The sequence below is a fragment of the Perca fluviatilis genome, chromosome 11 (genome assembly GCF_010015445.1).
Source record: "Perca fluviatilis chromosome 11, GENO_Pfluv_1.0, whole genome shotgun sequence".
NCBI classification, from domain to species: Eukaryota; Metazoa; Chordata; class Actinopteri; order Perciformes; family Percidae; genus Perca; species Perca fluviatilis.
This window is the reverse complement of record NC_053122.1, coordinates 26,102,298-26,130,242: the sequence shown is the minus strand read 5'-3', so window position 1 is coordinate 26,130,242 and position 27,945 is coordinate 26,102,298. Positions and strand designations below refer to the sequence as shown.

Genomic DNA, 27,945 nt, shown 5'->3' with positions numbered 1-27,945 from the left:
GCACTATCTAATAAAATGAAAAAATCCCAAAAGATTATCTTAAAAAAAGAAAAGAAACTGCAATGTGAAACTTTCTTGCACTATTTAATGATTTACTTTCTTTACTTGCTGCATAAATATTACAATACCAATACTTTACAATGTTTGCTTGACAAACTTTTTACAGTTCTGATTAACAGGCAATTCCTTAATCATATAAAAAGGAACAACACATTTATGGTCAAATATTTATTGCTATATAAAAAAATAAATAGATAAAATATTTACAACTTTTAATTAAAACACTCAAGATTAAAATCATTAACATAAGACATTAAACAATGATCAATTTAACAATTACCTTCAACTTCAATCCAACAAGGTTTTCGGTGTGGTTTTTCTGAGCTAACAACTCGAGGTTGTGCTCACTTAGGTGGTTTAGTGGTAAAGCTGGATCCCTGTGATCATATAAGATGATTTTAATGCTTTAAATTTTACATAAATCCAAAAGAACAAATAAAATAGATAAAAGAAAAAGGGGGAAAGATTGCTACATCATGATACCAAATGTTGGATGGATGCTTGGCGTCCATTCCCTTTTAAATTCAGTCTTTAATCTTCGTGGAGGTACTTCTGAAGCTCCGTTTCCAGGGCAACCATTGACAACCTGTCATCCTCATCTTCCTCGTCATCAGGAAGAGTCTCATCATGTTCATCCGGGAACAAGCCTTGCCTGACAAACACTTTAGGACTGGACTCGTGCTGTGGTGAGCCTGTGAAAAGATGAGAGGGTCCAGAGTACATAAGCTGTCTCTGCCTTTCATTTAATACAAAAATAAAAAACTACAGATTGTAGATATTCTCTATGGCAAAATATATGCAAAGAAAAGGGTGGCATCCTAAAATATCCACTAATGAGTTACAGTATGTGTTTTTTACAAACTCTAAAATTAAGCGAAACAAAACAAGGACAGCCAGGTGCTATTTCATACTACTTCAGTTGACCATATGGCTTTTTAATGTCCAGTTGAAAAACACACAGACCAAAGCTACCAGCAGATGTCAAAACAAAGCTTATGGTGCTTTTCCATTACATGGTACCTACTCGCCTCGACTCTACTCGTCTTTTTTGGTTTTCCATTACGAAAAAAAGTACCTGGTACCTGCTAACAGGTGCTTTTTTTAGTACCTCCTCAGTCGAGGTTCCAAGCGAGCTGAGGCGAGCCGAGAAGGTGACGTGAAACCCTGCAGGCTACAGATTGGTCGGAAAGAATCGTCACTGATCACTGCATTGCTAGCGACAGACGGCATTTTTAAATAGTTTAGCCAGCTGTGTTTTTTTTGCTGCCGGAGGCTCCACGCAGAGCTTTCTCCGTAGCATACAAGTGGCCTGATGTTTATACTTGTGCGCTGGTGTGTGTCGATTCGCCGTGTGTGTGTGTAGCTGGTGAGCGAGGGAGAAGTGAGAGAGTGCTGGCGATTAGCTCCGCAGCGAGTAGTGACTCTAGAGTCATATAGTGATATAGTGAGAGAAACAAAGTGTCTGCCCTGTTCTTTCTGACCACGGTGGGAAATCTGGAGCAGTAAATTTAACTATCTTGTTGATTTCATGTTGTTTACGGAGAAGGAGAACCAGGAAATGAGTCAGGGGGGGAATGCAACGCTACCAAGCCACGCCCACGGCAGTCGCTATGACGACCAGCCACGCTGAGGCGGTTGTCAGTACCCGATCCGTTCCACCGGCACAATCCGTTCTGCGCATGCGCAAGATGTTCACGCATGCGCTGTGGTACGAGGATTTATGACACTACCCAATCTGTTCCCACGCTAGCTAACGTTAGTTTAGCTAATAGCTAATTCGGCGGACCGCTAGGTGATTATAGCGGTCTGCCGTTAACCTCCACCGGGAAGCTAACGTTAGTTTAGCTAACGGTTAATTTGGCTAACCGCTAGCTGATTGTAGCAGTCTGCCGTTAGCCTCCACAGTTAGGCTAACGTTAGTTTAGCTAACAGCTAATTCGGCTAACCGCTAGCTGAGACAGCATGTAAACTTTAAAAGACCCTCAAAATAAAACTTGAAAATAAACGTTAACATATATAACAGCTGTTACGTCAGTTCTACTTGTGCTCATTTAAAATACAATCACTCAATACTTGTCTTTATTGTTATAACTGTAAAGTCTTAATTTAGCTGTAGCCTGCTTTTCCCATTAAGTTTGACTTAACGTTATTTTAGACTGAATCTAGCTGTCCGTTCTGCCTGCACGATCAGTTCTGCGCATGCGTTATTTTAGACTGAAGGCTGTCGGCTAGCGGTTAGCCGAATGAGCTGTTAGCTATCCCGGTGGAGGCTAGCGTGGAACAGATTGGGCAGGTCGTAAAACGGTATTGTCATCTGCGCATACGTCATGGCATACGTGTCATCTTGCACATGCGCAGAACGGATCGTGCCGGTGGAACGGATCGCGTACTGACAGCGGTACTAAAATCTGCAATGGAAAAGGGACGCACAGTGCGCCGAGTCGAGGCGAGGCGAGTAGAGTCGAGGCGAGTCGAGCAGGTACCATGTAATGGAAAAACGCCATTATACTCACTTTAGGTGAGTTAGCAGCTTGTTAAAGCAAGGCGGGAAAGTTAGGGATACATTTACCATTGCAATTTGGATGTAAAGAGATTAATTTACAAATATTGCAAAAAAAACGAAACAAAAGTGATATTAGAGATGCACCGATAGACGGAATTGGCCTGTTTTCACGTGCACGGCCATGACCGGCGACCGGCAGGTCAGTCTGACATATGCCGATTTCATGCCGGTCAATGCTACAATTAACTGACAACATAAGTTATACCAGTTATAGTTCTCATCACAGCCCACAAGACGGACGCCGGCGCACGGCCTCTTTTTTTCTCTCAACTTCTCCGCCCGTGTATTGGCCATCGGTGTGAAGCGCGCGTGTCCGCTTATTCTCGCATTACGTAGGGAACCTCGGGAATTAACCTGCAACATGTCAGCTGTTTGGAAATTCTTCAGCGTGTGTGCAGAAGATAACAAGTTTGCAATATGCAACACCTGCCAGGAAAAAGTAGGGCGTGGAGGGACGACACCAAAAACCCAAATCCCATTTTTTTAGGATTGGATGTGAAAAGAAGGAAATGGTTCTAACATTGCACTTTAGATGTGTGTGAATTTCCCACACCAGGAGTAACTTATATAGTTCTATTTTATAATGATCATCTGTACAAAATTGTTTCTATGTTCTGTGCAAAATGTTCTATTAAAGAAAAGATAGAAAATAAATATTTGTGTGTGCTGTAAAGTGGTTGGAAAAAAGGAAATCGGAATCGGCTTAAATCGGTATCGGCTGGCCTACTCAAAGAAAATCAGAAATCGGAATTGGCCTAGAAAGTTGTAATCGGTGCATCTCTAAGTGATATTTAATTACAGGTGGAGCCCTGACAAATCTGAATTGGAAAACATGACTGGCCATTGTTATTCTAACTAGTGTTAAAAGGGTACTCACGGTAGGTGTTAGTTGCAGGAACAACCTCTGTCCAGCTGTACTCTGCCAGTGAAATGGGCTGGCTGATCCAGGAGTCCAGCAGTAGCTGGTCCAGAGTCAGTCTCTGAGCGGGATCAGGGTGCAGCAGCCCACACAACACACCATGCAGGTCTGAGAGTATAAATAGGGAAATGTAAGAACAGATTTGTTAAAAAATGTTTTTTGTTAACTGAAAGGCACATTTTTCAGAAAATGATTGCCATTTGTAAAGAACAGCAGTATACCTGGAGAGAGGGGGAATGGGGGCTTAAGTTTGGCCTGCAGGATCTCTCCCACACCACAGAAAGGGTTCTCACTGAATAGCAGAGTGTAGAGCAACACACCAAGAGACCACATCTCCAGCTCTGGACCCTCATAGCTACGAACAAGGAGGCAAACAATCAAAATAAGCTTATACTGGATATTATGGAGAACATGGCAGCATTTTATTATAGGTACATATAGTTTAATTGCACATTGTAAAGGTTAATAGGTCATAATAGTCACACAGGAATGTAATCACAACAGGGACAGTTATTCCTCTTTTAAACTAAATCGTCTCTATAGAAAGGGGACCAATATGAAATTTCCTATTTGCTGCTCAATGAAAAGTAACATATACCGCTTGTCATTCACAGGTATTATGTACGTACGGATTTCCCTGAAGCACCTCCGGGGAGCAGTACTCCAGTGTGCCACAGAAATTGAAGAAGAGCTTCTTGGGAGCCATCATGGCAGCCGAGCCAAAGTCTATCAGTCGAATGTGGAAACCTTTGTCGATGATGATGTTCTCGTCTTTTATGTCCCTGTGAAGGATGTTCTTATTCCTCAGATAGAAGACAGCAGCCACCAGCTGGGGAGAGACAGAACCTCCAGTTTAACAAGGAACAAGTGAATGCTTCACATTTGACTCTTATGTCATGTGTATTTTCTTGCCCATGTACTTACCTGTCTAAAGATGTAGCTGGCCAGGGGTTCATCCAGCCTTGGTTGCATGTCTATGAACTCAAAAAGGTCCAAGCAATCGCCATGTTTCTCCATCACCATCTGGAAGTAACTCCCATTCTCAAACACCTCCAGCACCTAGTGACACACAGACACACACTGAGCAAAATAATAGGTTTTTACAACTTTGTGTCTTAAAGGCTCTGATGTGACAACCCAGTTACCTTGACTATGTTGTGGTGCTGTACTCGTGTCAGTATGGCAATCTCCTGGCTGACCTGTCCCAGCATGGGATCATCTACCCAGCACTCACTCACTATCCTGGCCTTCTTAATGAACTTCACTATCACCTGCACATTTTCAAAAACACATCAAAAGAGGCCACGTCACCACAACACACCTATTACCCAGGCAAATCTCAATGCAAAAAAACAGTGGGATGTGTTTCTGCATCAATGAGACATTCTTCTTACTTCTAATCCATCAGAGCGTCTCATTGCCTCCCAGACAAAACCAAAGGCTCCTTTACCCACAGGGTTGAGAGGCTGGTACTCTTCTTCAAACTGCCCGTCACAGGCTCGAGACTGCTCAAGATCCATGGTGGAGTGCAAAGCCTCACAAATCCTCTAAGGGAGGAAAGCAGTAACGAATTAGGAGCTGAACGCAGAACAACACTTTTAATGTTTTGATAAAGAAATAATATGTGCCATCCTGACTTATAACTAAATATTGCTATTGACCTCTCCCAGACTGGCTCCCGATTGGTTGTGCTGTGATCGAGCCGTTTGCAACAGTGCCCCCTGCTGGCCAGGCCTACTCATCCACACACAGAACATGGAGCTTCCATCAGGGAGGTTAGTCCTGCACACGTCACACTGCACATCTGGAGAGAACAGAAGGTACCGGGTGAAGTCTTTTGGCTTTATGTAACACAATGTGTACATTTGTTTTGAGGGAAACAGATTAACAGTTGAAGTAGTACCAACCTACTCTCGTGCCATTTCTGTGGTATGCACTTCCTTCGTATCGCCCCTCCAGTATCTGTGTAGTGTCTGAGGACGGGATGTGTCCATTCACCTTCTGTTTCTTAGGAGTAGACGTGGCAGGAATGTCCAGCTTTGGCATGCAGACCTCTTGGCTCTTTTCTTTATGAATTGACGAGAGAGAAGCCCAGTGATCCTGCTCCCTGTGGTCGTTTTCTACTTGCTCTTCACTTAAGCCGTTTCTGGCATCTACACCAATCTCAACAGGCTCTGCTTCCTGGTCCGACCCTACCACGCATGGGGAGGGTGTACGCAGGAGCTCAGCTGTATCGCAGGATGTCATGGAGTTTTGGTTGTCGTCGTTGTACCCTCTGCCGCTGAGAAGCTCTACGCTACCGCTCAGATCTAGCTCGGCCAGGGCACGGGTCACTAGTTCACCATTGCTGTTAAGGTCCAGGAAACAGCTGGCTGAATCCACTATGTGTGCTGACCGGGAGTCCATTGCCTGGCCTGGATCAGAACCACCATGGACGGCAAACGTTTCACAGAAGCCAGAGGATGACCTAGAAAATTGAGTTTCAAAAAACTGATGTCAAAGAACAACCAATGGCACACAAAGATTGTCAAATCTTTTTAGAATAAACAAATCCAGATGGTATTTTTTATTTTTATTTTTATCAAAAGAGGCAGGGAAAAATGTTTTCTTTACAATCTCAACCTGGCATTTCATTGACAATTAGGGCTGCACTACATTCGCATCATTGGAAATTATGAACCTATTTCAGTGGCCTCTGGCCTGTAAATGATGCAAGTGAAAAGTCATTCAGTCCAAATAGATGCTATGGATGTACTTTGCTGTTGTCATGCCAGGATAGATACATTTTATTCTAAATTGAGGTGCCCAGCTAAATTTTACTAAAACTTTAACCCGACAATTTGTGTATCAACTCAAAAAAGAAATAAAATACATGGTGAAAAATAATATAATTTCTTCAATGATGTAGTATGCAAAGCAGTGCTAATTTCTAGATATCAGATTAGGCGATTTATTACATTAAAGTTAAATGTAATAAAGTGAAAGCCAGTTGAATATTTTGGTGCTAAAGATGTGGTGAGTCAAATGTCTCGAGACAAAAACAACTGCAACTTCTACCCTCACCTGCTCTCCATTGAGATGACCTCAAAGCTGGAGTCTTGGAGCACAGAGGCACACGAGCGGTGGTCTTTGCCTACATCAGGCGCGGTGCCACCCGCCCTGCCAACAGCATGTCCATTCTGACTGGGAAGGTCTAAAAGAGGGACAAAATAATAAAAAAAACATGGAAAATGCTCTCAGTACAGTTTTTCAAAGACTGCTTTTCTAACGCTGTAAATAAAAACACTGTAAATAGGAAATCACGCTACAAAATATGAAATATTTACATGAAGCATTCTGATATATACTGCAGTTTAGTTTTTGGGTTGCAGGGAAGAACTACAAATAAATTATAGTAAACAAAACACAAAACCTACAAAAAAGGTGTAGCCGAATCCTACCTGGGATAATATTAATGGCAGGCTGATTATTTTCATGAACTTTACTGGCGAGCTGCTGTTCTCGGTTATGGTGTGGCGGTTCAGTGGAAACCAGGCAGTAGGTCTCTTCTTCCGAAGGTTGCACCCAGGCAAATGTCTTGAGGAGTGCCTGAGTGGTATCAGCACCGTCTAGCTGGCTAGTGCAGAGAGCAACCCGGGCTGCCTCCTCCATCAGCTCGGTAGTGTTATCAGCCCTGAGGAAAGAATGGCTGGATTTAAATCTATGTGTTGGGTAACACTTTACTTGAAGGTATCTACATAAGAGTGACATGACACTGTCATGTCACAGGAACCCTAACCTTAACTCTAACCCTTACCTGTCATGACAAAAACTGACTGACACTTGTCATAAACTCTTATGTAGATATCTTACAGTAAAGTGTAACCACGTGTTGTAATGCCAATGCGCATCCAATAAGAATTTCATTATCATACTACAAAAAGACAAAAAAAAATCTGGTACTATTTTGTGAATTTGTTTTCAGACATGTGCACCAACAAAATGAATGTTTAAACATTTTGCTGATAATCAGTGCATTCATAGATTACACAGGTCCCTCAAGATTTCTGTTCCTTGTGGGATAGTGAGGATACATGCAATGGTCAAAAATGATCTTTTGTGAACGACACATTTAACAATCACTTCAAGGAAGAAAAAAAAAAAAAAGATTTAATATATGACGTAGGCAAGCATATTTTTAAAGCGGACATTGTTTTCCCAAGGCACTCAGGTTGATGCGTGGTTTTGTCTGTTTAGCTGTAATAAAAGCTCAAGACTATTAAAACCTTGTAGTATAATCAATCTTATGACAAAGTAAAGTTATCAAACAATAATTCATGTACATGTACTACATAACTGTGGATCATGTACCATTTATCATTCATGCAAGGGCGGTTTTATTAACACCATGGGACATTCATTTCTCTTGGTAGTCTAGTAAATGACTGAAGTTTTATATCAGTCATTTACTACATTACCAAGAGAAATAAATGTCTCTTGTCTGTCACAGGTCTGGTCCATGGCCATTTACAGCATTTATACGAAGGACTTTTTTTTCTCATTAATCTCATTCACTAAACCTGAAAATTGGGTATGTCACTATATACTGAATTAAGTCAATGAAGTCTCTTTAGGTCCGTGGATGTTGCTACAATGGCTTTTTTTCTCGTCCATTATTTGTCAAATTACAAAGCATACAAAGATTTGGTTTGCTATTCTTTCTTTTTTTAAGATCAATTTTTTTTATTGTTTTTATATTTATAAACCTACAGAACAGACAAACACAACTGATCAAGAACAACAAGTGTTCTTGAGTAAAAAACATTCAGGTTGCTTATGACACCGAGGACATAGGGGGTAGCTACTTACATAACCACTCGTGTGGAGGTGACAGCAGGAAGAGAAAGGGTCGAGAGAGCGCTGCCCTGTTTCTCCAGCCTGGTGCTGGTTCCAGTGAAGATCTTGCCTCTACCTGTGGCGCTTCTTCCCAGGACAGCCTGATGCACCGTGGCCATATCACCAGCCACCAGTGAGGAAGGGTCTAAGGATTGAGAGAAAGAAGGAAAAGAATACATCATACAAATAGTACTTTATGATGAGCCAAAATAAATATTACAAACAGGAACAGAGTAGCAGCATTGGCATGAAAGGACACAGGCGGTTTGACAGTCTGAAATTGTCCCACATCACCTCACAGTTTGAAAACTGCTGGTTTACACTAATCACCGCGAGTGGGTTGTGAAAAAGCTGCCGTCTTGTACACATCACAGATACCTAAAAATGCTCACCATTTTTTCCTGATATTTTGGATGAGGCTGTACTTTTATTGCCCTCTGCTTGAGAATCAGAGAAGGGGCTGGCCTTTCTGTCTGAGTCAGTCATCCATCCGTAGAAACCGGGCATCAGAAAAGTGACAGTCTGTTGATGACAAAGCAGCAGAGACAGAAGTGAGAGTTGGAACGGTTGTCAATCTAAACAGCCTTGTTCAGCCGGTCATGTTGGCTAACCTTTGTCAGCAGCTCGTCCTGGTCGTAGCCAAACAGCGCGAGAGCCAGGTGGTTGTGGATGCTGTAGATTGAGCCATCGGGGTGGAGCAGGAGGAGACCGCTCAGAGGAGCAAACACCCAAACTGTCCCCGAGTACTCCAGTGCAGGGCAGGGGGAGAGGACAATGCTGTCCACTTTCACTTCTGTGAGAGTCGAGACACATGTTTAAAAAAAAAAAAAAAGCACAATTTTTTACTATGTTACAGTATATGAGGAATAACACGTTTTAAGGTACAGAATGATTATTTTGCATACTGGATTGGCTGAACTAGCAAATATCAAATTGTTTTGAGGATGCTATTCAACTAATATACAATAAAGGGGGTAGACATGAAGACACTTCATGAAAAAGGAAATGAACACTAAAAAGATGTCAAACTTTCATTGTAAGTACCATATATGATCAAAATGGTTCTGTATCAGTTTGATAATGTATGTAAAAATCTCCAAACTGAACTTTTCATTTGAAAAAAACAAACAAACATGGGTTTGAGCTTTTTGACAATAAGGTTTTCCGATCCAATGTGTTTTTAAATTGCTTATCTAGCTTAAGAAGTACAATAATTTTTGCAACCCCTTAAGGAACATAACCTAATTCTTCAGTTCATCTGAAAAATTCAAAATCGCCAAATTTGGAGATACATGGTTTTCTATGGAAAGTGACAAGGCTGTATTATATAGGTCTGTTACATTGTTGATGCATCTTTTATGCTTGTTGCCTATGTTGGCATCATTTGGGGCCATTTCTCTTGACTTTAAATAACTATTTTTAATTTTGATTACTGGCTTTCAACTTCAAAATTTTAATTACTTTCCCATCAGGGGTTTCCATTACCTTGTGTAACTTCTGTATGTTTTTCTTATATAAAAGGCTGAAGAGTATACACTGCAGGATGCTTAGTGCTTAGGCAGCATAATACACCAGTTTCTCATAAATAATATTGAGTGTTTTTTAATCTCTCTCTGACCTAGTATTAGGTCCCTTCAAAAAACAACTAAACACCTTACCTGAGGATGGCACTCCAGAGTTTGAGCCTTCTGACTTGCACACAGAGGAGGGGGGAGGAGAGCATGGCTGATTGCCCTGTGCATCTGGTCTGTCATGACTCTTTGTTGGACAGGTGCAACCAGTCCCATTGTTTTGGTGTTGGGGCCTCCCACATAGCACTGGCCCCTGAAGTTTGACACACAGTGGGACTGATGCACCCCCTCTGCTTCTACCACACACTCTCTGAACCCTCAGCATCTGAAAGAAGGAAGTCAAAGATGACAGACTTACAGAAATACCTGTGTGTAACACGTTGCAGGATATGATTTCTTTTCCCTGTGTTCCTGAAGAAGCCCATTGTTAAACCGAAAGTTGAAGGCGAAGCTTAAGAAAGGGAGCTTTCCTTAGCTGAGACGGTTCTGGCTGTGAAGTGTGCTTACTTTGGGCAACGTATTACTGTGCAGGGGGATTTGTAAGGAGGGGATCAGCTCCTTCACAGACACCCCTTTTAACTCGTTGGGATGGTGGTATCCATGGAGATGGGCAAACGCCAAGTCACAGGTTAAGATATTGCCCTAGAAATGACAAAGAATTGTTTTAATGGGTTAGCAAATAGTATATAGTAATAGTAGTATATTACCAAGTAACATGTAATTGAAGATAAGATAGGAGTAATACAAATGACTTGTAAAAACATTTTTTAAATACAGGAAAGCAGGAATTCTCATGAATAATGCAACAATAAACAATAAATCACACTAGTAAGGCTAAATGATGACATACTTACGTCTTGTGAAAAGGACAGAAAGGCTGATACCCTTTCCACACTTTCCATCATGACAAGCAAGTGCTCTCCATTTTGTGACCGTCTGTAGGTACACACTGACATTGGCACATCTCCAGATAATGTCACAACATCCACCTACAGAAAAAGTACCATGTTAAACATACAAACACACTCCTAAACTTAATATTCAAGTTGTTTAGTCAGCAATAATTGGCTCTGTACTCCCGACCATTTCTGAACAATACCACATCCTCATTTAGCAGAAAAGATTGAATATTTTAAAAGACTCCTCACACTCACTCACTGCAAATCCTCTATTCAGTCTTCTTAGGCTACATCTCTCTTCCATAATAGCACCTATCCTCAAGCAATCTGCATCCTAAATGCTTCACTGGTTGTATAAATAAGCACACACACTTTAACTTGTCACTTTAAGGGCATGAGCGATATGACTGCACTATTGTATTGTAATTGTGGCAGTGTGTTTTTGTGTGTACAATGTAATTATATGTTTTGTTGTTGTTGAGCGCACCAAAACACATTCTAAATCAACTGTGCTTGAGAATATGGCAATCAATGATGTCATACCACTTTTCCAGACACAGCCACAACAGTTCCATCCAGAAGTGGAAAATCTTCTTCCAATGCTTCCTCCAGGACCTGACTGGTTTTCTTCAAGATACAGGACAGCTTTTTTCCAATAAGCTCAGTGGTGGTGCACTCAAACAACTTGCAGGCCTGTTCATTTGCTGACAAAATCTGAAAAATGAAGACAAAACACATTAACAGCACATGCTCTAGTTGCATTACTGTTTGACCAATTCTGCTCAGCCGCCACTGCTCACATTAAGTGCACACACAGTACCTCTCTGGTTTTATGGTCGACGGTAAGAATGACTTTGTTTGGGTTGAGGGCAGATGGAGATCCAGACAGGCCAAAATCTCCAGAGACTAGCTGACTGAACAAGCTTTCCTCTATCTCTGATATAGTGGACGGGTGTGGCAAGGAGACAGAAGAAATGTGGGAGTCAGGATGTAAACTAGAGATTTGGAGGTCTCTTGCTGCGACAGAAGTGAAAACATCTAAACCTTCACCTGTAAGAAGAAAAGAATAGGGGACAGATTTTTAAAAAAGTTCTCTCATCCTTACAATTAGGGCTGCAACTAATAATTATTTTCATATTTGCCCAAGGAGACTTCTTAAAATAGCTTGTTTTATCTAAAAAAATAAAATAAAAACAGTCCCAAATTCAAATATAGTCAACTTACTTTTGTTAAAGAAAAACAGCAAATATAAATCTTGGTCATTTTTGGTTGATAAATTGTATAAAGGGTAATCACATATAAAAAATGTTGTGGATTGATTGTTTGTAGACTGGTTATTAATTTCAGCTCCAACGTTACTCACAATTCCTACCAAACAGTTAGCTACACTCACCTCTCAAGGAATCAGGATAATTACGACGTTGCAGTGTCTTGTTGTACAACGGTCTCCGAGTACATGGGTAGGATTTATTTAGGTCAAAGTCATCCTCCAGGAGATCAGAGGTGAGGTCGGGCACTACACAAATAGTGTCTCCTTTCACTCTGCTGCTTTGGCTCACCCCAAAATGAGCCTCAGTCGACAGCGACATTGCTGTTGGTTATCCAGCTGGGATTGACAATGATTGAGAAAATTAATGAATTGCAGAATTAGCTACAGGTTAGCCGATTACAGCACGATCAGCTAACAGAGAACATGTTTTATTGATAACATTTGAGTTGTTCGTAACGTTCACGTTATTAGCGTCTGATTTGAAGATGAAGATGAAGTCCAAAACAACACTCACCCCAAGTCGTAGAAAGAAACTGTGCGGCGTGTGTTTCCTACAAGGGCACAGCAACAGATAGATAAAGGGCACAGCAGTTTCAGTTGACGCTAGTTGACAAGGTAACGTTACCTCCCTTGCGCTACCTGGCTAATTAGCAATCTGCTAACATTAACCTTACTGCCACTACAAACAAAGCGATGCCGTGCCTTGTTTAGTTCTGAAATTGCAGGTGTTGCCGCTACAATTTCAACGACTTTATTCCGAGTTGACGTTACCGTTGCGTTTGCACAACTTTGACACCATTCCAGTAGGTTAGTTAAGGGGGGAAAAGAAGACTTTATTTTATTTAGCTATACCATTTCACTTCATCCAGCAGTAGATTTTGTAAACCGCGGGCTTCGAGCGGCAGCCGAGAAGATTCAAGGAAGTCACCTAAAGCCAATCAAATATCACGCCTCTAAATAAGAACACCTCATTGGATGATTCGCCGGAAACGCCCGCCTTTGTTTCCCTGGAAACCATGTCACAAAAACAAAATAAATAGAAAGAGGAAAATGTCTCAAAAGCGGTATCCTTTTCACAAGTCAAATAAATAATTCACACATTATTTTATTATAAAACAGGAAGACACAGACTAATCCCAACAGCAAACCACAGTAACTACGGGAAAGTATTTCAAGCATAGGTGTAAAACATTTTTTTATATGGTTTCAAGTCACAGGTTTTTTTTACTGCGGTTTATAACAATGAGTCTACTTTAGCTATGTTATTTCAATTCGTAAGGGGCGAATATTAGAAGGCATCCATAATTACTATAGACCGTTTAAAACATATCACATGATTATAATTTCTTTATTTGTATGTACAAATCTGATGAAGGGCATCAAAACATATTTGAACAGACACAACCTGACAAAGATCATCCCATTATGTAAAACTGGCATCTGAGAGAAGTTGGGTAAGAGTTCCAGGTGCAGTGACTGCAGGGATCCATATGGTTGTATTATTTTTTTTTATTTTTTTACTGAGTCTCTTCATTAGCTCTTCATGGCTTTGTTTGTCAAATTCACAAGCTTCCCCTCAGGGGGATCATCTCCCCAACTTCAACTAGACAAAGGTTTTTGCCACAACGCAGACTAAAATTAAACGAATCAGACATTATCCTTACTGACAGAAAGTCTGGCATAGTCCAAACTAAAATAGGAAGGGGCACAATAGGGAAGTACACTATGCTGTACTTTTGCATAAGTGAAAAAGAAGAAATAAAAAGCTCATTCTGACATAGCTGCTTAATAAGGGAAAATAATATATATATATAACAGTCAGTACAGATGTTTTGAAACATATTTTAGTTTAAGTTAGCTCTCTTGGTATTCCAGTACTGAAATAATTAATCACATTAACAGGCCAGCTCCAGCTGCAATGGTAAGTGTAAGCATATCATCCAGTCTGCTGAGAACAGGCCCAATTACATACGTCATCATTTTTGTTCACATCACAAACATCTAATAAGGTAGATTTCTGTAACATTAGGTACATTTTGATACACATTTTCTTTTTCATGTATTTACTGCACTGCCATGAGCTTATGTGATGCTTTCTAGACCAGAGATCTTCAACATGGGGTCAGGGACCCTTAGGGGGTCCTCAGAGTTGCGCACCCCTAAGTTATTGTTTATTCACTTAACAAAAAAGTTCAAAAGTTAATGTCTGAGAATATACATAAACATGAGTCCAACATATTATTAGCAAAGATAAATCAGCCTATTTGTGATTTGTTTTTAAATGTACAAAACGTTGATGATGCTTATCGGCCTGTAGGTAAGGTAGCCATCCACAGATACAGTTAAGCTTAAGGATTCACTGTGCTACATGTATGTTTAACATTTAAACATGATGTACTGTATAAATATATAAATGTTAATAATTATTTGAATAGCTTAGTGTTGTATGCACCACAAAAGGGCCGCCCTACACTTTATATAGGCCCAGTTTAATATACAACTCAATTTCATAAAATATGATATGTAGTGTGTGTGTGTGTGTGTGTGTGTGTGTGGGGGGCACAGTCTCTCTTTCAGCTAAGGGGTCCTTGGCCTAAAAAACGTTGAAGACCCCTGTTCTAGACAAAGTGCCGCTTCAGTTTTCTTTTCTTTATACAATGACAAACTTTTCAGTAACTGGCAGCCGCTAGTTGTCAATCAGCTTGAGTTTAATTGTGCAGTAATCTATTCCTCCATAATCTAATATTTTGTTACTTAATATTTGTGGTTCAACAGCTTGTTGGAGTGCAAGAGAATTTCGCTCCAGAAATCATCTCACTGGATCTTCTAACTGTTGTTCAGTCCAGTGGCTGGCTGCTATAGCTATAGCATGCATGTTTTGTCAAGTAACTCACTTCAGAATGAGTACTGGTTGATCTTCATACAGACAAGAAGCCAAGCAGAACACTTTACACAGTCACACATACACGCCATACGCGCACACAAGCAAAGTTGGGCACGCGCTATGGTGCCATGGCTGTGAGAATTGAGCTTTGATAAGCTTTTTCAAGCATAGTTCACTAAAACAGGGTGCATCCTAATGGTGGTAGTCCTTTTTGCTGTGAGGACGATTTCCCAGTATATGATCCACTTCTGAAGCAATACCTGCTGTCATCTTTGGAATTACCTGCGTGCACAAAACAAAGAAAGACTGCTGTTTGACGAGACCAAATAATGAAATAGTTGTTATATTATTCTGGCTTCATACCTGAATGGCTCCCAGATTCTCTGTTAACTGGCTCGGATTGGAGGATCCCAGCAGCACTGAGCTGACTCCCTCGTTCCTCAGGCACCAGGCTAATGATCAGGGATAGGAGGAGTTAGGATAGGCGGTATCAAGGTATCAGACATTATGTAGAGAAACGCTGAATTTGGTCGTGAGAAACATTTTCTTTGTTCGCTCTCTTCAGGAATGGAAAGTTTAGGGTCTTAGGATGTTCATATTGTCCCTTACCTATGGCTAGCTGCGGCATAGTACAACTAAGCTTCTCCGCGATGTGAGCCAGTTCCTTTAGCTTGGCTTGTTGTTTTCTCCCATCCTCACTCGTTACTTTCTCCCTCAGCCACTGGTATGGCTAGAGGAACAGTAAAAGAATAAGGAGAAATAACTTGAACCAGATTATGTTTTATTGTTGGTATTGTGCTTGTTGGATAAGAGTGATAAGGTTGAAACATATGGATACTAGGCAGGTGGTCAAAATAAATTTAAGCTGTACCTTCATTGAGGCCCTGGAGGATTCTGGGATGCCGTTCTCGTACTTCCCAGTGATGATTCCACAGGCCAAAGGTGACCAAGATACCACACCCACACCTGAGATAGAACAGTCGTCACTGAGCAACAGAATACAGAATCTATCACAGCCCTAAATCTATTCACAAAAGTTTGACTTCAGGAGAAGCCTACTATAGCCTTACCTATCTTATGGTAGAGCTCTGGCAGCTGAGTTTCCACTTTATCCCTCTGGAAGAAGTGATACTCTGCCTGCTCACACACTGGTGGAATTAGATTAAACTGTCTGGCCACAGAGTATGCTTCCTAATTGAATGTGAAAAGGAAATAAAAAGAAAGTGGAGAAATGTTCAGGAGATGAAAAAAGATATGCAAAAGATTATGTTTAAAGATTTTTTTTATTTGTAGGTATCTGACTTTTTAATGGCTTTGTAGTGGTAATTTAGATTGTTTTTAATTATGTTTCATGGTATTTAAAATTTCCCACAAGATGATTACAGGGATAGACAACAAGTATTAATATCAATAAATTGCCCAGCCCTAAATAGCTTTTTTTTTATTTCTTTATGTCATGTTGCTTGTTACGAGATGCACAACAACTCACCATGATCTCCATGGCAGACCACCTGGATGTCCCCCAATACATAGACATCCCCTGGTTGATCACATGTGTCATTGCTCTCACTATCTCTGTAAAAACAAAACACAAAAGAGCAGATGTTCATTGTCAATAACCAAACAGTGGATGGCGCCACAATTGCAACTTTTATATAACCCATGCAGGGAAGACCATTATAAAAACTCTACTTAAGGTTGATTTGCAACATCTTAACTTACATTATTTTCACATTATATACAAACAAAAAAAAAAAGATTATTTTTTGGAGCATTTTAGGCCTTTATTTCCTAAGGACAGATGAAGACATGAAAGGGGAGAGAGAGGGGGGAATGACACACAGCAAAGGGCCGCAGGTCGGAGTCGAACCCGCGGCCACTGGGTCGAGGAGTAAACCTCCACATATGTGCGCCCGCTCCACCAACTGAGCTAACCCGGCCACTCATTTGGTATTTTTCAACACAATTCTCATAAAAGGCTTGGAAATTATTCAGCCTCTTTGTGAGAAAGGCTTGGGTCCTTTTAAACTCAGAAGAACATATTCTTTGCGGGGGAATATATACGACTTACTGTGGCCAAACGCTGCAGGGGTTAAATGAAAAGACTCAGCCAACCTTGGCAGAGTGTTGCTTGCGCAGTTGGACAAACTCTAGATACAGCTGTAGGGGTTGAAATCAACCACAGTGGCCTTGCCACTTGGATGCAGCAAGGAAGTAATGGTGGGTGGAATAGTTGGTAAGCAAAATTGTATTTAAGAAAAACTACTGTGAGGTTCTCTCTCAAAGGAGTTTTTATCTCACAGAGGAGGAGAAATATTATTTTGAACGTGTCTTTGTTGTATGCCGTGCACAAACTCTAATTATTGAGGAAAACAGCAACAAGGCGATCAAGTATTTTATGTGATTACTTTAGTCTATAATTTCTTTCTTTAGTCTGTAATTGCACTTTGAATGGATTAATGAAACATCTGCTACATAACCGCAATGTACATTTTGAATTTATTTAATTTATTTAAAACGTATTGCAGGAAAAGCCTCATTAAGATTACGAAAATCTCCTTTAACACAGTGTCCTGGCCAAGAAAGGCAGAAGCACATTAAATAATGTTTCAGACATACAACATATAACAGTAACAGACAATGCAATTTCAGATCACAGCATGAGTATACCTAAAATAAGACTCAGGTCATCATATCCCAGAGCAAATATGAAGCGGAGAGACTTAAAATGAGGGTGACGAGATGAGACCACAGCAGTGTGTGATTAAAAAAGAGCGACTCCTTTTTATCAGTAGTTCTCTCTCTGGACCAAAATGTAGCTCAGTGAGAGCCAGAGAGCAAGTGTCTGTGTGTGTGTGTGTGTGTGTGTGTGTGTGTGTGTGTGTGTGTGTGTGTGTGTGTGTGTGTGTGTGTGTGTGTGTGTGTGTGTGTGTGTGTGTGTGTGTGTGTGTGTGTGTGTGTGTGGGTGAAGCAGGTGGGAGGGTAGAGGAATAACGGTGCATCTCCTCTGTAAGGGAGGAAGGGATTTCGAAGGATGTAAGGACAGAGGGAGAAATTGTGAACCAAGTAGGAACCTCGGAGGCCCATACAGTTCATAAGAGTTTGTGAGTACACTATATGAATAATCCACCTCAGTGACAACTTGATCTACGGCAACATCTGTGCTTACCTACTGGCCAGTAGTTGCACCACCACCATGACACACACTTTCATAGAGCACCTTACCACAGAGCACCTTATGCACAATATAATTGCCCTGTCACTGCAAGCGTCTCATGCTTCTACATCCCTTAGTACATTCATGTGGATTTTTTATTTAGTTTATTTAGTATCTTTTCTTTTATTGTCCATATTATTCATGTGGATTTTTGTTGTTGTTGTTGTCATTTTATCGTCCTGTTTATGATGTATGTGTATGTTGTGTATGATGTCTTTAAGCTACTGGGACCTTGAATTTCCCCTTGGGGATCAGTAAAGTATCTATCTATCTATCTATCTATCTATCTATCTATCTATCTATCTATCTATCTATCTATCTATCTATCTATCTATCTATCTATCTATCTATCTATCTATCTATCTATCTATCTATCAGTCTTTTTACGAGGCCCAGTGACTCATCAACTCCAACATCACCAGATGCCACACTGAGCAAAGTGCTCAGGTGAGCTATCCAGTGTACATCATCAGCACCCCACTCACATAAGCCCACTGCGGGTTTTCAAGGAGGATGATGTGGGGGAAGTTGTGGGCACACGAACAGCATGCTCTTGAATGTATGAAATTGGTTAACAATTTACAGTAGATGAGAAGATCACTACCATTTTCATATGTGTACAGTAAACACGTAGGTATAAACAGCAGCCAGTTAGCTTGTTTAGCACCAAGGCTGGAAAGCAAGCCTGGCTCTGTCTAACCCAACATTTTTGACTCTTCAATTTGTAAAGCTACAGATTGAACAAACCTTTAGGTAGAGCTCGGCTAGCTATTTCCCCCCTGGTTTAAGTCTTTAGGCCTATACTAAACCAAGCTAAGCTTACTGTAGTTTCATATTTACATACAGACATGAGAGAGGTATCCATATTTTTGACTAACTCTTGGCAATAACGTGCAAACCATATTTATAACTATTCCTTTAATTCACAATATATTGGCACACACATGAGAGTATCATGCTTGCCTGAATATAATAAAACATAGCCATGTTGTTTAGTAATTTAGTTTCTGAAAGAATTGTCATTTACTGTATAGAGAATATTCTTTGGAACTAATTACTAAATGTTTGACATGTTTGTTTTTGTGTGAGCACATGCGTGACATGTGGGTCAAACTGCCAATATCAAGTCATCCTTGAGACCTCTGACAGCAGTAACACTCCGCTGAGTCTCCAAAATTTTTCAACTTCAGCCAGCAGGTATCACAGTTGCGGCAGTGTAGAAGAAAGCATTCAGCCACACACACAGTGATATCCATACAGTACAGGCCAAAGGTTTGGACACACCTTCTCATTCAATGCGTTTCCTTTTTATTTTCATGACTATTTACATTGTAGATTCTCACTGAAGGCATCAGAACTATGAATGAACACAGATGGAATGATGTACTTATCAAAAAAGTGTGAAATAAGTGAAAACATGTCTTATATTTTAGATTCTTCAAAGTAGCCACCCTTTGCTTTTTTATTAATAAGGGAAGAAATTCCACAAATTAACCCTGACAAAGCACACCTGTGAAGTGAAAACCATTTCAGGTGACTACCTCATGAAGCTCATTGAGAGAACACCAAGGGTTTGCAGAGTTATCAAAAAAAAGCAAAGGGTGGCTACTTTGAGGAATCTAAAATATAAGACATGTTTTCAGTTATTTCACACTTTTTTGTTAAGTACATAATTCCATATGTGTTCATTCATAGTTTTGATGCCTTCAGTGAAAATCTACAATGTAAATAGTCATGAAAATAAAGAAACACATTGAATGAGAAGGTGTGTCCAAACATTTGGCCTGTACTGTATTTGTCTGGACAGGAATCTTTGTGGATGTTTAGGTGTCTGTGAGAGTTGCTTTACTGGGAGGTGGTACTTATTTTGAAGCTAATGTTTATCCTCCTCATGCATATACACACAGGGTGGTGATCAATATGTCACACCACTGGATCATTTTTTAATTGGCTGATGAAGCCCTTTATCAGTTTTATGATCGTGGGAAAGAAGGTTTTGAATGTGCGGCCGAAAGGAAGATAAGTAATGAGGCACTGAGTGGGTGAGACCATCCTGCATGCCGCTCTTTATTGCTGAACCTTCGAGGAGAGAGCTGATATCCTGGCACTTGAAGGAAATTTGCTCTTGGCTGAAAGGGATTGTTATAAAGTTGATGTATTGATGCCATGTCTGCTTTTTTTCCTCTGCCTGTGTGTCCTATTCTTTATTCACTCAGTCCGGGGGGTTTTCATATTCAGTTGATTGAATGGATTCAATTTGCAGCACATTGCTCTGTCAAATAAAAAATGATGCTGATTGACTGGATAGCAACATTGTGCTAAGATTTGGACAGTTTAATCTGCAGGCCATGGTATGCCTATTAAAACTAGAAGGGGACTCAGAGAGCGCAGTCCTCTGCCAAGACATGCCCTATTTCGCAATCTAAGGTTCCATTGGCCCATGCTACACACTTTGTTTTTCTGTAATCTTGCCTGACAGACAGACAGACAGACAGACATACAGACAGACAGACAAACTGCACCGAAAACATGACCCCCTTGGCGGAAGAAACAATGAGTTGACAATGGCACAGATGCTCCTTGAGGCACATTCTCATCATGTATGCTATAATGTAAGTGCTTTATGGACTACATTAACTGACAACATTTCAGATGAAATTCCAGCTAGGTCTTTAATCCCTGAGGGGAAAACTTCTATAGTCTCATCACTATTATAAGTGCCAGCTGCAACAGTAAAGAGCAGTAGAGGAAATGAAAGTGGACTCAAAACCAGGAAAGGGAGGAGGAAGTTGGATATTTGTGAGACAAGTTGGTCCTGGATGCAAGCCAAAAGACAAAGCAAGTCAAGAACAAGTAGGGTGATGGTAACAAAGGGAGACTCTGCAGCCATGACATCACTTTTTCTGTCCCCAGGGGGGGACACGTTGTCTAACACAAAGTCACGAGCAGTTAAAGTCACAAGAACAAAATACCTTACACAATTTCTACACAAATACATGCACACATACATTTAATATTTAAATATGAACACAACATTTGGAGCTGCATTTTTTTTTTGTGAACTGCAATGCTTTTAATACTGTTTTAAGTTTCAGGAACATGTGGGTGTGTTTATCAATGTCTTAGACAAGTCCAATGAACTGCAAATGCCCACAGAGAGGTAGGAATAGAAGTTGCTACTTCATCCCCAAGAGAAGCTGTTTAGAAAATCTTAGTCTCAGTTTTGTCTGGGTCTGTACATGCAGTCCCACTCTCTCTCAAGTTGTTAAAAGTGACTGACCCTCTACGCAGTGATTTATGGCTGTGACCTTGCTTTGCAGTAATTAAGGATGATGAAAACGTGCACAATGTTTTACACTGATTAATGGAGCGACTGCGTTGCAGAGCTGCTGAAAGCAAAACATCCTATCTATTTTTATATTTGTCTGTGTTGGTCTGTGCAGTTTTGATCAATCAATCTATCAATCAGATTAGTCTTCTCTACATCCGTTGTCAATGGTGAATTGACTTCTGCAGAGTATATCTGCAGAGACAGGTTACTAGAAGGTTTGACGGAGTAGGCCGCAGGATCTGCCTGCCAGTCACCTGTTCAACCAGTGACAGCAAGGCCCCGGGAACAATAAGATAAGTATGACAGATTGGCCTCCCACAGTCTGCTGGTTCACAGGGGAGGAAGCATGGAGGGGGGCAAAGGGGAAAGACTCCAAAATATTCCAGTGAGCCCAGTGGTACTCCATCCTCAGCCAAATACTACCTAGGAATAGGATTGGATTAGTCTGGATTAACAGTACATTTCCAGGATAACATCACATCACTCTCACTGTTCAATTTGGAAAACAACACTTACCTTTGAGCTAGCAAGCTACACGCTGAAAAAGGCAAGTTTTGAAGAAAATTTGTATTGTGCAACAAGGCAGGCCTGCTTGGTTCTTTTGGGTAATGATTGTAAAGATTTACAAGGAATATGTTTACGGCATTTACTCTCTAACATTTTCTCTCTTAGTGGGACGTTTTAGGACAGATTGGTGGGGATTGCTGTGGACAAAGTACACACAGAGATACACTGGTAAGAGCAAATTACGTTTAAACATGTATAGCTAATTTAAATAGCTCACATTGCTCTATTGTGTAAACAGTTAACTTCATTTAATATTGTTTATTGCATTTTCTTTTGGGGGAGTGCAAATGTTCCACCAAAACAAGTTCCTTCCCGAGACTATTTTGCAGAGCCATCGTCGCTGCGTCCGGAGCTTAGCACGGCCCAAGATTGGTTTAAAGAAATGCAAACAAGCCAGAATGTTTTTTTTTCTCCTATCCTGGAATGTATGTGTGGTAGAGCCAGACCTTACTTCACAGCGCTGTGGAGATAGGTCTGGCAATGCGAGTCTAGGATTGGATAAAAGAGCGGCCCAAGTATCTATGATGGCCACCTCACAAAGTAGAAGTAATTGAGGAAGAAACTGGACGTGTGTAAAAGAAATAAATGGTCACATAAAGTAGATGTGTGGGAAAGGCAGTAGAGTGTTGAAGGAATGGAGCGCACAGTAGGGCTTGTATCTAGTGAGACCAGCCCAAAAATACACCAGCTACCCCCTGGGGGGCCAGATAATCCTGCTTCTGAAGAACAGGGAGGGCTGGGAGCGGGCGTAGCTCAGAGACCCTGTGGAAACTAGTGATCCCACAGAGATGGAAAGAGAAAGAGAGGGAGAGTGGTTGACTAAAATAGAGGATGAGAGAGGAGGCAAGATTGTCAGATTACTTTAAATATGTGTGCATGTCAGAGGGAGACACACACACACACACACACACACACACACACACAACCTCAAAGACAAACCCCTTTGGTCAAAGACAAAGGTCACTAGTCCAGCGAGGGCAGCAGTCAGTATTTATCACCTTCTCATGTTACAGGACAACATTGTTCCTATTTGATTTGTCCCTAGAAAATCCTAGGTCAGCCATCACTCACCCTCCATGGGAGTGTTGCTGTCTGGCCGGTTGGCAAAAACCACATCCACATACTCAAGTTGCATCCTCTGGAGGGAGCCCCTTAAACCTGAAGTGAGAGGAGAGGAAAGAAGATGTTGAGAAAGTAATATAATTCAGTTGAAAAAAAGGAAAAAAAAACAGTCATGAGCATTGAGAATCATGAGCATTGAGCATATTTGTTGTAGTGCTAATAGATGTTACCAACCATAGCGGTAACACATCATTTTTTTTTTCTGATTTCCAAAAGGGTGATTTGACCAACTTGATCTTACAGAATTCCGTGAAATGTACACGGCCCCTCAACTCAAAATCTGTGGCAGTTTCACGGAATCGCCAAATATTCCGTGATGGGCCCATGGAACAATTCCGTGAAATGAACACAACCCCTTAAAATTCCGTGATGGACCCACGGAAGAATTCTGTGAAATGAACACGGCCCCTTAAGTTAAGGAAAAGGTCGTGGCGGGACAACGGGACGATTGGGTTTAGGAAAACAACAATGGACGGTTGGGTTTAGGAAAACAATAACGGGACAACAATGGGACGGTTGAGTTTAGGAAAAGAAGAAAGCGACAGTTCGGTTTAGGAAATGTAACACGCGGGACATGATCCCCGGTCTCCTGGATGAAAGTCCTGTGTTTGACCCATCCACTACCCCAACCAACCTCCCTATGTGGATTTTCAGGCGTTCTTACTACTCAATACTGAAGTTATCTTAATGATACATCATCTTCTCATTGACTTTACATTGGCATTGTTTTCTGTGGTGGCCACACGGAATTTTCACACATTGCGTGCCACCACCACGTAATGACGTAACAGTTTGTGCTCATTTCACGGAATTCTGTGAGACCAGGCTGATCTGACACACTTATAAATAAGGATTCAACATAGCCCACATAAGCCCTGAGAGTCACCCTTTTACTAATAAATACTTCTCCTAATATCAGTGGACCAAGAAGACTTAATATCAATTAGACATGCTAGCGAGTAGAAAATGTTGATACCTTTCAACACGGTTATGTATATACGCTATATTTGCTAAACTATGATTGTTTGCAGCTCGCATAAACCTGCAACAACCGAATTTTCTGCCACCAACCAATATTGATTCTAGCCGTTTTAATTTAAATATGTGTGATGGTGTCCAGCTCCATGTATTCAAGAGTGCTAGTTTTTTTTTCTCATTTAAACAATGGCATCAGGTAAAAGAACACATAAGGTGAGTTAGATCCTGGGGGATTTAAATATAACATGTTCATAAAAATGGCAAAGTGACAGTTGACCACATGTGACTCAAGGCCCACCAGCTGCATCTGGCCTGGCACATCTTTTGATCCAGCTCGCACGTGAATCGGAGTGGTCATACATTCTGTCTGGTTTACCTATTAGGAGTCATGGTTTTGGGACTACAAGTCCTATTTGCCAAATAACTAAATACGGAATATGCAATATAAATGTCTTTATCACCTCAAATACTATTTTTTTTTTTTTTTAAACAAATTAATTCAAAGTTCTCAAATATTAAATTAAAAACTGTAGTAAAAATGTGTTCCTTAAACTGATGGTGTATTCCCTGTTTCAGGCACGGTTGTTTGATGAGCCTCAGCTTGCCAGCCTCTTTCTGGAGAACATAAGAACACTGGAGATGTTCTTGCCAGTGTAATATGAGTAATATCTCCTTGTGAATGTCATTTTTGCCACATGTTGTATTTCAGAATAACAGCCTCTCTCTCTCCCTCCCGTAGATACATTGGTGGCAGTGTTGGAGTGGGATAGTCTCGTGGGGAGTAAGGTGCGTGCGTTTGGTGCTGTGTGGCGCTTGGCAGTGGCTCCCAGGCAGCAGCTGCAGCCCACACCCTAGAACAAATGGAGAGTGCTAATCTAATGCCCCACGAAGTGGCAAATAATGCTGTTTCTGACTATTTCATTTTATGACTGAGTGAATGATGATGATTGACTGAGTGCTTGTTCATGAAGAAGAAAAATATCTGTGTTTTAAATACTAAGATAAGATAGACTTTATTCTCCCAGTGGGGAATTTGCCTTGGACATCACAGTGTCTGCAGTACAAAATCACAGCAAAACAAAAATACAACAGATACAATTATCCATCAATTACACATGCCCACAATACATCAGAAAAGTGCACACAGAGTACAATACAGTATATAAAAGTGATCATCGACAAGAAGGACAGCTGCAGCATACACATATTTCAGGTGGTGTTAAGGACTTAAATGGACAGTGGGATAAAGAAAGGTGGTGCCTGAAGACTGGGCTGTTGTCTCTCTCTGTAACTGAGACTTAGGCAGATTAATCCAAGTCTCAGAAGGTTTCTTTTTCAGTTTCATCACTGAATCTTACTGTCTTTATGGCCAGCAAAAGGTAAAGCTGTTATTAGGCTGGAGGTCATGAGGTCAGGTTTTGTTAATAGATCTTTTTCAAAGCGGATATTTTGAATTGTTATAGCAGGAAAAGCACAGGCGTAAGTCCTAACATTAATCAATGGCTCCACTCCATTAAAATGTCCCGGTAGATCACAACACTGAGCATGCATGCATAAAAGCAGGAACTGAACACCTGCTTGGAATTCATTGCTTGTGAGTTTAGCTACACCTGTGCGTTTCCTGCTACAGTATGGCATGTTAAAATGTCTTTTGTGTTGTGACACAGCAGCACATTTCAGTACCATGAATTCAAAATGCAAACCGTTGAAATTTAAGACATATCAAGTTTTTGTCTCTTTCTGTTTTAATTAAAGCACGACTAGGTAACTTTTTAGAGAAGACACAACACATTCTGCCTCTTATTCCTAAGCAATAAAAGGAATTATTTCTCAGTTCAGCGCACTAATTGGTTTTATTGCTACAGCCTTACTTGGTCTGGTATGACCAGTAGCTTATGGTAGCTAATGTTAGCCAAGTATTAGACATTATTGAGTCAGTGTGCTGTCTTTATGACTCTTGGCCCCTTGCTGGTCCTGTACAGCTGTAGTAGTAGTTTTACATTTAGCACTATGTCATAACTGCCACAATTTAGCCAACACTGGCCAATTTTCAGCAAAAGTGACATATGTCTCGCTTTAAACAATTGGACGCTTTTGTGTAATAGTAAATGTGGTTGACCTACTTACACGTACAAGAAGGGACTCAAAGTAAATGCAAATTGACATGTTGGCCTTTTACTTATATGGAATTCGATATAAACTGTGTTAAAAAAAGGACCTTATACATTGCTTATTATTGAAACAATAGATTGATTACTGATTAATATTCTTTAGATCTTCAGGTAACATTAATGTCAAAAATACTTAGTTGTCCCTTATGCACAGCTACAATACCATCTTTTTCAGTGCATAAATATTCATTATATTTGATTCAAAAGAATTTTAAAAGGTTAATCAGTGTCAAGCTGAGTTCATACCACTATCTCCTGGTAAGTAGATCAATGTGGAAAAAGCCCTGCATCTGTGTAACCGTTGATCCTTGTTACATAAATGAATGCTGTTTTGATAGGTGGTGGAGGAACCAAACAACTCAAAGCTGAGAGGATGATAAAAAAGACGAGAGATCAGAAAAAATTTGTTGCGCTCATTTCTTTCTCTCTGGCTCAGCTTTCGGTATTTGTTGTAAGTGAAACACTGTACATCAGGGAGAGGATAAGAGATGGCAAAAACGTACTGTGAGCATATCAGTCCCCATTTCACACACACAGAGAAGACCAGATGAAAGATGAAAAGCGAACACAGGAGACTGTCACAAAGGAGGACATCAGTGTAATAGAGACACAAGTAAAAAGACACTCTTGCCTTCTCGAGTATGTGTGAGGGTGCATGGCAGATTAATGCCAGAGCCTTCATCGTTGCCAGCTAATCCCAGCTGAGATATACGCTTTCCCCACCGCTGTTCCAACCACTTATTCCTTCCTCTGTCATCTACACTCCCCAGAAACACCCATTACACGGATCCTAATCTGAGCCTGCCCGCCGTCGCCAGCAGTTTCTGCTGTCTCGTTAGCTGGGGTTTACTGGCTAGGAAGGAAGTCTATTTTTGGAACGGAGAAAAGATGTTGAAAAACAAAGCTATTCTACTTGCATCTGTGATGAATAATGCATTTCATTATGTGTTCTACGAAAGTCTCCTTGAAACGATGAAATTGTCAAGGAATGTCTTCGTCCTGTGAGGAAAGGGGTAACTTTTACATTTCCTTGCACCTCGGAGTTCATCAGTGCTGATCTCTGCTATTGATCGTTAACTTTGCCAGCCCGTCATTTCTAGTAAATGTCACTCAAACAATCAAATGATTCATTGACTGGCCTGTGGTGACATGTACTGTACCACTTCACTAGTGACGGGGACACTGCAGCTTTCTCTCATGGATGCTGCCTATCATCTGGACTGGCAGACTTTCCTAAGTATATTCCCCCTGCCATTGTTTGGAGGGGAAATGTGCAGAGGCTGCAGTGAATGTTAATAACGTGGGAGAGAGCTGAGTCACTGCAGAAGGTGCATTGCGATGTGGACCGGATTGCGAGTTGTTAGGGAAGTAAGGTGGAGCAAGCCAATGGGATGAGAGAGGTAGGTCATTAGAGAGGAGAGGAGAGGAGAGGAGAGGAGAGGAGAGGAGAGGAGAGGAGAGGAGAGGAGAGGAGAGGAGAGGAGAGGATGCTAGATAGCTTGTAGAACCTTGATACAA

The 27,945-nt window shown here is 40.8% G+C and overlaps 2 protein-coding genes across 9 annotated transcripts in view; both read right to left on the bottom strand.

Moving 5' to 3' along the window:
• Positions 1–65: 65 nt before the first annotated feature.
• On the bottom strand, positions 66–14,311 carry pask (PAS domain containing serine/threonine kinase). Of its 2 annotated transcripts, XM_039814687.1 has the most exons (22): positions 13,010–14,311; positions 12,672–12,708; positions 12,281–12,493; positions 11,708–11,937; positions 11,431–11,601; positions 10,843–10,977; positions 10,496–10,630; positions 10,076–10,313; positions 9,029–9,210; positions 8,810–8,939; positions 8,391–8,562; positions 6,983–7,215; positions 6,606–6,735; positions 5,450–6,009; positions 5,204–5,346; positions 4,937–5,089; positions 4,688–4,813; positions 4,467–4,601; positions 4,172–4,371; positions 3,764–3,897; positions 3,501–3,650; positions 66–752 (listed from the first exon to the last, which is right to left on the bottom strand). In XM_039814687.1, the coding sequence occupies exons 3-22, from the start codon at positions 12,474–12,476 to the stop codon at positions 592–594; spliced, it is 3,714 nt and encodes a 1,237-aa protein (XP_039670621.1). In that variant the 5' UTR covers positions 12,477–12,493; positions 12,672–12,708; positions 13,010–14,311; the 3' UTR covers positions 66–591. The 2 variants fall into 2 exon arrangements, with proteins under 2 accessions (XP_039670621.1, XP_039670623.1); XM_039814689.1 differs by lacking the exons at positions 11,708–11,937; positions 12,281–12,493; positions 12,672–12,708; positions 13,010–14,311 and adding an exon at positions 11,143–11,233 and having other exon boundaries at positions 11,431–11,517.
• A 533-nt stretch (positions 14,312–14,844) lies between these two features.
• Positions 14,845–27,945, bottom strand: part of kcnab1b (potassium voltage-gated channel, shaker-related subfamily, beta member 1 b) — a 42,028-nt gene continuing 28,927 nt past the window's right edge. For all 7 annotated transcript variants that reach the window (XM_039814690.1, XM_039814695.1, XM_039814696.1 and 4 more), the window contains 7 exons: positions 23,228–23,314; positions 16,531–16,616; positions 16,112–16,232; positions 15,913–16,007; positions 15,651–15,771; positions 15,405–15,493; positions 14,845–15,323 (listed from right to left, as the gene is read on the bottom strand). In XM_039814690.1, coding sequence (XP_039670624.1) covers positions 15,234–15,323; positions 15,405–15,493; positions 15,651–15,771; positions 15,913–16,007; positions 16,112–16,232; positions 16,531–16,616; positions 23,228–23,314 — 689 coding nt within the window. In that variant the 3' untranslated portion in view covers positions 14,845–15,233. The remainder of the gene's footprint in view (positions 15,324–15,404; positions 15,494–15,650; positions 15,772–15,912; positions 16,008–16,111; positions 16,233–16,530; positions 16,617–23,227; positions 23,315–27,945) is intronic.

What these genes read in the sequence shown, in the direction of transcription:
- pask (XM_039814687.1), bottom strand. Translation starts at nt 12,476, where the DNA reads ATGTCGCTGTCGACTGAGGCTCATTTTGGGGTGAGCCAAAGCAGCAGA. An exon ending in TTATCCTGATTCCTTGAGAG is followed by an intron (nt 11,938 to 12,280) that starts GTGAGTGTAGCT and finishes TTCTTCTTACAG; the next exon opens with GTGAAGGTTTAGATGTTTTC. An exon ending in GTCATCTCAATGGAGAGCAG is followed by an intron (nt 6,010 to 6,605) that starts GTGAGGGTAGAA and finishes TCAATTTTCTAG; the next exon opens with GTCATCCTCTGGCTTCTGTG.